The sequence below is a fragment of the Pungitius pungitius genome, chromosome 2 (genome assembly GCF_949316345.1).
Source record: "Pungitius pungitius chromosome 2, fPunPun2.1, whole genome shotgun sequence".
NCBI lineage: Eukaryota > Metazoa > Chordata > Actinopteri > Perciformes > Gasterosteidae > Pungitius > Pungitius pungitius.
In genome coordinates, this window is record NC_084901.1 from 28,658,618 (window position 1) to 28,669,151 (window position 10,534).

The following is a 10,534-nucleotide window of genomic DNA, read 5'->3' on the forward strand; positions in this document are numbered from 1 at the left end:
TACTATGTACAAAAAAACATTTGGCTAACATTTCAAATACAAATGAATGCTAAAATTCGAATTGAATTTCTAGACGAGGGGATTTGGTTACATTGCCTACACTGTGAGTGCATATGAGAGAATGGAGAACACAAATTGGTGGGAGCAATTCAACTAAAAAAAGATATATATTTATATATAGTAATATGGCTGTCAACATAAACGCATTAATCTATGCGATTAATGTGTCCCAATAAATGCAACAAAATATTTTAACATAGTTATTTACATTTGTTTACCGTGGAAACAAAATGGCCGCTATCTGCAGTCAGTTACATCAAGATGAAGAGAGCTTTTGCATTAGAAGTGAAACAAACAGAGGCGTGACATACAGCAGAGACCTGTGCAGAGGAATACCGCTACGTGTGAAACAGAAGGGGGGTGAGGGGCAAACGGGCCACTTAAAACACTGCTATGCTAAGCTAGCTGCTAGGCTAGAAATTGTTGACACTTCAAACCCAGCCTTTAAATTATATTTTACAGACAAAACCCAAAAGACTATGATGACTTATTTGCGTTGTTGCCATCTGCTAGGATCTAAAACACAAATTGTTAAAGAAAAACGGAAAGTGTGAAACGACAACATCATTTTGAAGTGTACGCATGCATCTAAATGTGTGTGCGTGTGTATGTAAATGGATGCTATTTTTCACTGTTGGTTTGCGTTTGCTAGAATGTGAATGTCCCACGGAGAATTGCTTACAGACAAACAGGTCTTTGACTGAGGAAGAAGGGAGCTTTGTAAGACACAAGCATTGGAACGATTCAATACAGCCCGAGTGTGTGTGTGTGTGTGTGTGTGTGTGTGTGTAAGAGAAAAAGAGGTTATGTGTGTCTCTCTGAGAGACAGTGTGTATGTCAACGTGGAAGAGATTGTGTCTGTGTGAAGGATTGTTCCAAACAGTGAGTGGCCCGACTGTGTAAATGTATATGCGTATGTAGTAGTGTGTGTGTGTGTGTGTGTGAGAGACTGACTTAAAGAGGGATAACAGTGCAAGTGTTTGGTATTTCTATCCACGTTTCAGTCTGATATCAACAGAAATCTGCATTCTGTATGTGTGTGTGTGTGTGTGATAGTGTTTTGTGTCGTTTATTTTGCCGATGTTGTCAAAATGGATGCAAGGCAGCTGTTAAACACTGCAGAACTTCGCATGGCTCAAATTCACACGGTGAGTGACGGTAGATTTGTTTTGTTCCTGTATTTTGTTTGTCATCTCCACATTCAGCAACACTCTCGAGTCTGATTCTTATGGAGTATATTAGAGTCAATGATAAACAGAATTGATTTGCACCATTGCGGAAGCTTACTAATATGTATTGGCATGGTTGGGATAGAAATGTCCAGAGGTTGGTCAAACATGTTGGTCCAATCTGAAATACCCAAATTTGGTGCAGATACTAACGGCCCCCAGAGTGTAGATTGTAATTAGGCTGGAGATAATTTGGTGCTGACATTCATGTTCCTCTCATCTAGCGCTGTCATCAGTCCTCTGGAGTTCTGCAGAGATGGTGTTTTTTGTTGGCATCACAGTGGTTTCTTTGACAAAAAGCCAATGACATTTCTCCATTTCATTTTGAGTGGTTACAGAAAACATGCTCTTTTGGAAAAAGACCTTTATGATACATACAAGTTTTGTTCGGTAAGATCATCAAAAATAAAGGGTAATTTTAGCATCCTCCAAGCGTGAATGCAACAGGAAGTTAAAAGCTTGTGTTATGGTAAACCAATTATACCACTTGTTTACAACCAGACTGTAAAGTTGATGTTTTGATGGTTTCATTTAGCCACTTGATAAGAACTGCCATTAAGGCACATGCTTAAAAAGTCATATTCTTATTCATAACATATTTTACATTGTGGAACAAACGGAAACTTCTTGAGTTTGTATCAGACACTGACAATCTTCCAGAGATGAGAAGAAAAAAACACTGAAAAAAACCTATGCATCACTTAAAGGATGAACTGAAAAGGCAATGAATACACAATTTTGGCCCGACTGTGTAAAGTTGAAGTAGGGATTTTGGCTAATTTTGTTAACCTTTGCAGGCATGCCTCGTGGTGACACAGCCCCCCCCCCCCTGCATTACGGCTATGTTGGTTTATGGAATGTGATAATATGACCAGCGGATCACATCTCATGACTATAGTGGGAGAAAATCTGTTTCATTTTTTGACACAATCCCCTCAATATGATCAGATTCTATGCTGCATCATATTTGTAACTACAGCCATTTGGATGGAATGTTTTGGTATATAATATAACAATTATATAATATAACAAAAGACTTCTAAGATACCATCCCCTATGTTGACGGAAAAAAAATAACAGAACAATCAAGTTACTTTGTCTACCAGCCCAATATCGTAAAGTAGATTTCAAAACGCGTAAATCTACTCCCAAAATCTATGCTTACTATAGTAAGCATACAACATTTGAATAAACCAACACTAGTGAAGAAAATGTAACCCTTTAGTAACTGGTTGAGGGGGAGTGATAGTTGTGAAATGACTGATGGGTTAAAAAAGAAGATACTATTTATCATTTGTTTTTGTTTTTTAGGGGGTGGAGTTCAATGTTTGTTTTTGTATTTCTTTGGTGGAACTGGGCCCTGTTTCTGGTACTTCGCTAACTGAGTTAGCCGGAATCATGCTCTTGATTTGTCATCCAACTGTTAGTAGGACTCGCACGTGAAATGATCCTGATTACTTAAGTCTGGTTCAAATGAACCAGTCTTTGATGAACCAAGCTAGCCTCACTTCAATGATCATGAGTTTATTTGAGCTGGCTAATAGGACATCTGATCGCCGTAACATGTCCTTCTAGTGCAAGGGAAGTAAAAAAAAGTACAGCACTTTGTATTTTAAATGTGACTCGCCGATTTCACCACTGCAATATACCTAGTTTGTTATGGTAAGGGTAGATACTGTCTGGAATACCATAGTAGTCCATCTTATGTTGAAATATAGTTTGTGAAAAAACAAAAAATGTATACACTATAAGTGTGTATACACGCATCCTACATTGGCCCTAATTTCCTTGGGCATGATAAAACATATTTTAATATGAACTGTGTTTTCCCTCATCAACGATCGTTCTCCCTTTAAGGCCACACTCCGTTGCTGAAGGAGAAGCATCGTTGCTATTGTTGCATCTCTGGTCTCCTCCTTCCTTCCTTCTTCCTCCTCCTCCTCCTCCTCCTCTCCCCTCCCTTCACTCATCCATCCCTCCGTCCAACCCCTCTCTGATCTCCGCACACCGATTTTCTTATCGCCTCCTCCGGCACGATGACCAACGATTCCCCGGAGGAGACTCGAGCTCCGGGCGGCGGCGGCGGCGGCGGCGGCGGAGGAGGAGGTGGAGGAGGATCCGGTGGAAAGGGAAACACGCGAAGGAACCGAGCAGACGACAATGTCACCATGCTGACATCCTCCATGGATCTACAGAGAGCCAGCCGGAGCCGAGCCAGCAGCAGCAACGACGCCGCGCCGAGCATCACCTCCTCTCTGGAGCTCAGCATCCAGACGCGGATCTTTAAGATCATCGTCATCGGGGACTCAAACGTGGGGAAGACCTGCCTCACCTTCCGCTTCACCGGGGGGAGCTTCCCCGACAAGACCGAGGCCACCATCGGGGTGGATTTCCGGGAGAAGGCGGTGGAGCTCGAAGGAGAGACCATCAAGGTAAGAGCAACATAGGGGATGGATGTGCATCAGTGGTGTGTGCCCCCCCCTCTCCCTCCTCCTGCTCCTTTTTTCTTTTTGTCGATCAGCTGCCAGTGGATCCCACAGGAGCTAGTGTTTTATTTTATCCAAACAAGACAGTCCATTTCACAACACTTCTCCCTATGGGATGTTTTTCCTTATATATTGTTTTTCCTGTTTTTGCTTGATAACCTTTGTCGTTGTAGACTGTTGGTTGAACAACAAAAGCCACTTAGGGACGTTCACTTGGACCCAGGGAGACTCAGATGTGCCATTTTCACTTATTTTATGACATGTTTCGGACCTAATACTCAAGTAAACATGAAAATCGGCCATCTGAATCGAGAATGTAAACAATTGATAGTTGCATCAGTGAATCATGGAAAATCTTTTAGGGCACGTCTCCAAATACTATCCCCGATTTATTCCTTTACAGAATAAATAAAGGATGTTTACATTTGAAGAAGTGTAATCAGTAGGGTTAGAAATGTGTAAGCCATCACACTGTAATATCCTGGTAATTGCTGAATTAAAATATAATGATTTCCAACATCTGTGGTGATTACTGGCAGATGTAGAAAAATGCAAAAGTGCAACAACATGACAAAAGGCTTGTTGGAGAATCATGACAAATAAGAGTAATGTCTCACTCATGTGGATGACCTGTGACTACAGGTCCTTATTGAGACCTGGTAGTCTGCTGTGTAACACAGGCCCACACACCTTCCCCCTCCTCACTTAGCCGGTGAGTGTGTGTGTGTGTGTGTGTTCTCCCTTCCCCCTTTCACAGTCTCAGTATAGGCTGACTGCAACCTCCAGATGCCCCCTTAGAGCTGACTCGCAAACACTGTATACACTACACCCATTAGGTTTTCCAATCATTGAAATTCTCTTCAAAACCAATTGTGAGAAAATTTATTTTCGTATGTGAATGTAACTAAACTTTCAAAGCCGATCTTTTTATTAGGTTTTACTGTCGTTAGATTTATTTTATGGATCTGTGTCAACAATGGTGCTTGTTTTACAAGCAGACAGGTGTTTCAGATCCAGCAGGCTCGAGGATCAGCCATCGCCATCGCCTTCAGCAGAAATCTTTTGTATTTGTGTGTGTTCCGCGGATGGGGATTTTATGGCCATTACAGTGAACTTACATTACTGGTGTAAATAAATGGTTATGACCCACCTCCTGGTAGTTCCTCTATCGGTTAGCCGCCACCGCTAGTGGCCCTTACTGATCAAAGAGCAGTTAAGGGTAGTAAGTGAGGAGTCAGCAGGCAGTCAGGGGCAGTATAAAAAAGGCTTACTGAGAAAAGTGTGTGGCACTGCAGCTACGACAGGTCTGATAATGCACTAAGCCACAATATTATGCAGTTTGCTGTAACGGAGTGCGAGATAAGCAGTGGACAGACCTGCGCACAGATTGCATGAAGTGATGATAAAAATGAAATGATAAAGATCCGACTCGGGGTCACCTTTTCCTCTCCAGTCGTCAAAGTAGCACCTGGATAGGCAACTAGAAATCTTGCAAGCTCCGAAGAGCAGAGAACTAAGTATAGAATACAGAGTATTCAAAGTCAAAGTACTGCACTCACGTATTTACCAATGTTGATCAGTTAGTGAATGACTCCAAGCATTTAAGGATTCCGGCCTTTACACAATGGTTTCAAAGCAACAGGCTGAATCCAGCACAGAGAAGACCTGCCGCGACGCCTTTTTAAAAGCCCATCAAGCTCATCAGCTTAGACCACTCATTGTTTCCAGGGTGATATTTGTAGTTCTGGAGATCTTGGGTTGTGTGCTTGGATTTTGTCACTCCGGATGCATTCACATGATTGTTTGTGGCGTGCCTCGGTCATTCACTACTCCTCAGTCACATTAAAAAACACTTTATCTCCTCAGGTGCAGGTTTGGGACACAGCAGGGCAGGAGCGTTTTCGTAAATCCATGGTGGAACACTACTACCGCAACGTCCACGCGGTGGTTTTTGTGTATGACGTCACCAAGATGACTTCCTTTCGCAACCTGCAGACGTGGATAGAGGTTGGTCACTGGCTTGATTCGTTGCACAACAACCCAATAGTCTTTGTCAGGGTATAGGAAGTAGGACCCTGGTGCACCACCCTTACGAAATGAATTATTCAACGGGATTCAAGCAGTCCTCGTGTTCCAAAGTCCTTTCAGGTTTATGGATCCAGTATGAAACCAGCAGAAGGGCGGGACTCAGACAGTGTCACCGATTTTTTTTTAATTACGCTGCAAAGATAAGCTACAGATATCTCAGAGTCATGGCTGGGGCCACAGATTCTAACTCGCACAAACCTCAGTTAGATAAAATATCAGTAACTCAAGTACTCTGCCCCCCAATGCTCTCTGCTGCTTGGGGGGTGGGGGATTCCCAACAGGAATATATTTTGGAATGTTTCTTGAACAGGGTGGTGGCATTCCCTTTCACCCAAAGGCATTAACATGGTGTAACAAAGGCAGTTCTCGTGGTGCTGAATACATGTGATAACATCTGCAGCATCTGTGTTATGTCTAGTATTCACAGTTGTTGTTATAGTTTGTAAAATATTAGTGGTACACATAAAACATGTCACTTTTACCCCCTAAAACAATTCAAGTCACAATCAAGCGCAAAGATATAATTAGTTTAAGATCATCTGAACGTTGCCAAAAAAGATTATAAATTTAATCTAGCATTTGGTATATTACTAGCGCAATAAATGTTTGTTATCAGTTGTAATCACTACCGATGTAACGCCTCAGAAAGTTAGTTACCTGCTACAGTAAATGTAAAAGGGAAACAAAACATTGGCTTAAAGGAAGTTAAAGAAGGGTTAAAAAGAGTGTGTTTGCTGTGAAAATTGAGCCGCTTGTTGCGAGGGAAGATGACGGTCAGTTAGAGTTGAGGGTTGAGGTCAGTTTACCTCATGACATCATATTAAATGCTGCACTGCATGAGTGGGTATTTTACTTTGAATGGCCAGGACCATTTATATTTAATAACTTACCATTTTACACTATTTTTAATTTTCTTTGCAGTTAAGTAATAGCCCTACAGCAAAAATGAGGCTGCTATGAAGCTGATAACAGCCGATCCATCGCCTGAGAGCATTCACAGCAGGTGTGGGTTGCTTCAAAAGCTCACCAGTGACTGAAGAATTGTTGTTGCGGCAACGCTACAGTCTGTCAGCGAGTGACAGCCTTTAGTAAACACAAACACACTGCAGCCTTCACAGTTCCTTTTCAACTGGCTGCATTATTTCTAAGGTGTGAATAAACCTACTAGGTTTTTATTTCAATTGAGCTGGTGGAAATGGTAGCAAAGCGGCCCTTTCAAAAGCAGCAGTTCTACTCGCCAAACAGGACTTATTGTAGTCATAAATTCCTTGTAATTACAGCAAAGAGGATTTTATCCGCCCATTTAACGGATTCTATTTAAAAGTTCATAAAGCCGTACTCTGCTGTGTTCCAGGAGTGCAATGGCCATCGGGTCTCAGCATCAGTTCCCCGAGTCCTGGTTGGGAACAAGTGTGACCTTGTGGACCAAATACAGGTGAGAGCGTGCTCAGTGCAGCACTCACTCCTCCGTCTGAGATGGAATGAGGGTTCCCAGTACAACGAAACATTTGTGTACTCCCCCCAGGTGCCCTCCAACGTGGCGCTGAAGTTCGCCGACTCCCACAACATGCTGCTGTTCGAGACGTCGGCCAAGGATCCGAGGGAGAGTCAGAACGTCGACTCCATCTTCATGTCCCTGGCGTGCCGCCTCAAGGCCCAGAAGTCCCTGCTCTACAGAGACGTGGAGAGGGAGGACGGGAGGGTGCGGCTCACACAAGAGACTGAAACAAAGAGCAGTTGCCCTTGCTGAGGGGAGAAAAGGAGGAGTGCGAGGCATAATGGAGTGAGAGGCGGGAGGGGGGGTGAGGGGGGGGGGGGAGAAGAGTAGCTGTACAGGTCAAGAAGGAGGAGAGGGATGATGGGAGAGTGGGGCGGAAACAAGAGTCTTTAAAATTTCCGGTTAAGGAGTAAGAACGAGGGCGGGGTTGCTGCTGCTGACACTAACATGTTTTGAGGAAGACGAAGATAGGGAGGAATGGGTGAAGAAAGCGGCGAAGATAGGGGATTCATTAATTCCATACATTCCTGGTCCTTACCTTACTCGGATGACTTGCACTGATTGGAGTCAGCTGATTTTCTGTTAGCTCCCGTGGACGAGATTTAGTTTCACTAGCAGGCGATCTGCCGGCACTGCCTTGGCGATCAACCCAATGGGCACCACTGGTCGAGATCGTTGCTGCTTTATCCTGGTTGAATTTCATCCTTAAAAAGCTGCCTCGCCTAGGCAAAAGTAGCATAGAGGTCTCAAGCATTTTATCTGCTTGAGATGATCTTGCGACAGGTTCACGAAGGATGAAGGATTCTTTGCTTTTTGTCTCTGGATTTTCCCTCATGTCCTTTTGGGTACTTCACAAGTGGGACAGTCAACTTAAAACCACTGTGACAAACGATACAGGAAGTCTTTGCCAGAGAGGTTTTTCTGACAACTCTGCATCTAGAGGGTGTAGGGCAGCATGTCACCTATTGATTCGGAGGCTGTAGGATCCTCTTACCTTTGTGCAGGAGAGATGCTCGCCTACAAAGACGGGCCGTCAATATGAGGCTGTTCCTTGTTTTTCCAATGATCTAATCCTGATGTAGACAGCCCCCTCCTCCTTTGCGTATCCCCCTTTCCCTTCCACGTGTATATGCCGTATGTGACTTTAGGCTAGCCTTCGAATTCTTTATTCTATATTGAACATGTTTCAAACTAAAGGGCCTTCTGCCTCTCTTCAATATCAGTATCACTGCCTGCAATCTCAGAGGAGACGGGGTTCACGGTTGAGAACTGGCACGTCAACATTTCTCTATGTTGCTTCACAACCTGGGCCCAGGTGTACGGCGTGAGTGTCTCATGAAAGCGCCGTAGGAAGCCATGTTTGTTATTTACCGTACACAAAAGATGCAAAGTGCTTTACATTGTTATGGCTCCCTATGCCCGGTTCGATGAGGCTGTGCATAACAAAGCTAGGAACCCTTCATATTAAGGCATCAATCGACAACCCTGACTGTAGCAGCACAGTCACTGTACGAAACCCTATTTCAACACTGTAGCCTACTTTTGAGCGGCGCTATAAAAAATACATCTGGATGCCATGTGTAAAACATTCAGATCAGTGAGCATTTACGAGCCCCTCCAAGCTGCCCCAAATTGATCCGTCCAAGTGAAATCCTCACAGCTATCGTCTGAGATGGGATGGGTTTTTATTCAGAAGTTCCTTAAGTATGCTTGTATCGGCAGGATGAAGTGGCTGTTACAGGCGATTAACATAGCATGAGAGAATAGCACATACTCTAGGTCTGTGACCTGCAACCCAGACGTCTAGCTTAAACAAAGACTAGGCAATAACACTCGAATGATGGGATGAGATCTGGTGTCAAAGCAGTTCATTCTGTTACGGAGTGTGTGTGTGTGTGTGTCGGAGGGGAGAGGTGGGTAGGTGGGGCGGGGGGTGGGGGGGGTTCCAGCACTCACCACTAGTTTAGCATCACGCCGCTGAATTAGTGTCTGTTAGACATGTCAGATGACTGTAGTAGCCTATTATGGGAAAATAAAAAAGACGTGCCTGCATTTCCTTCATAGACTTAGCAAACTTGAATAAATTACCGTTGGACCTGGTTTGGAATGATTGGGAAAAAAAAGGGAAGGTACGGTAAAGTTTGCATTTCTCATTAGAGTTATGTATTTTACATATAACTTGATTGTTGAGATCATAAAGGATATGTATGTTTGCTTGCCTTTCTTTTACTCTGTACATGTTTTTGGTTCATATATTTCTGCTTTTTGTAGTTGATTTTCTTATTATAAACCATGTTTGCTCTTTTGGAAGTAGTAGTTTTTTTTCTCTGCCAAAAGACACAATGTTAAAAAAAGCTTTTTGTATTTAATATTAAAGTGGGCAAAACATTCAGTAAATATATAGCAGCAAATAATTATTTTTACTATGTGAAGAAATATTGAGCTACTCGCCGCTGGGTGAAAAGCTCTCGAGTCCTTGTGAGGTCCGTTTGCGTCTGATGATCAAAAGAAAATGAATCTTCATCTGTTTTAGAAATGTACTGTTTTTAATGATTTTGTGACAAAAAGGCCCGAACTTCATCACGTTTCAGCTTTCTCAAATGTGAATTTTTGCTCATTCATGTAAGCTGAATCTCTTTGTTTGACCAGCCGAGTATCATGTCGTCAAACAGCCAGGAAATGCCAGCTATTGCTTGTACATGAACATAAATGATATATCCAAAAATAATTTCAATAGTCAGTCTGTTAGGATGGTGATGGAAAGATTTGAAAAAAGCATCCATGCGTCAAAGCCAATGAGCAAGTGATGTAGTATTCAAAAAGACAGTTCCATAGGGTACAAAACGGCAGAGTTTGGGTATAAACATTCACGTACTATACATGTATTATATGCGTAACCCGAAGGTTGCGCACATGTTGCAGGCCAGCTACAACAATTTATGTCTTAGATTTCAAACCTATTTTTTAGAAAACAGTCAGAATGCTGACAATGTAAAATAAACTCATGTGGGGATATGCCCTTTGCCCACACATTAAATTCAATGTCCAAACAATATTATTTTTAACTTTTTTTGGTAAATAATAATAATAATGTGAGCAAAGGGAAAATAAACTTGAAATCAAGTCACATTTGAAATGAATATGATATATGATCCATTGAGCTTAACGCCACA

General features: G+C 42.6%; 1 protein-coding gene across 3 annotated transcripts; it reads left to right on the plus strand.

Annotated features, from left to right (window-relative positions):
* Nucleotides 1-37: 37 nt before the first annotated feature.
* rab33a (RAB33A, member RAS oncogene family) lies at nucleotides 38-7,653 on the plus strand. Of its 3 annotated transcripts, XM_037461195.2 has the most exons (6): nucleotides 38-942; nucleotides 1,117-1,208; nucleotides 3,485-3,721; nucleotides 5,642-5,782; nucleotides 7,218-7,298; nucleotides 7,389-7,653. In XM_037461195.2, coding segments are annotated over exons 1-6 (777 nt in total). In that variant the 5' UTR covers nucleotides 38-941; the 3' UTR covers nucleotides 7,614-7,653. The 3 variants fall into 3 exon arrangements, with proteins under 3 accessions (XP_037317092.1, XP_037317089.2, XP_037317091.2); XM_037461192.2 differs by having other exon boundaries at nucleotides 38-1,208; nucleotides 3,147-3,721; XM_037461194.2 differs by having other exon boundaries at nucleotides 38-1,208.
* Nucleotides 7,654-10,534: the final 2,881 nt, after the last annotated feature.

Coding starts and splice junctions, on each gene's coding strand:
- rab33a (XM_037461192.2), top strand. CDS start 3,326: ATGACCAACGATTCCCCGGAGGAGACTCGAGCTCCGGGCGGCGGCGGC. Junction 5,783..7,217: donor ACCTGCAGACGTGGATAGAG/GTTGGTCACTGG, acceptor GCTGTGTTCCAG/GAGTGCAATGGCCATCGGGT. Junction 7,299..7,388: donor ACCTTGTGGACCAAATACAG/GTGAGAGCGTGC, acceptor TACTCCCCCCAG/GTGCCCTCCAACGTGGCGCT.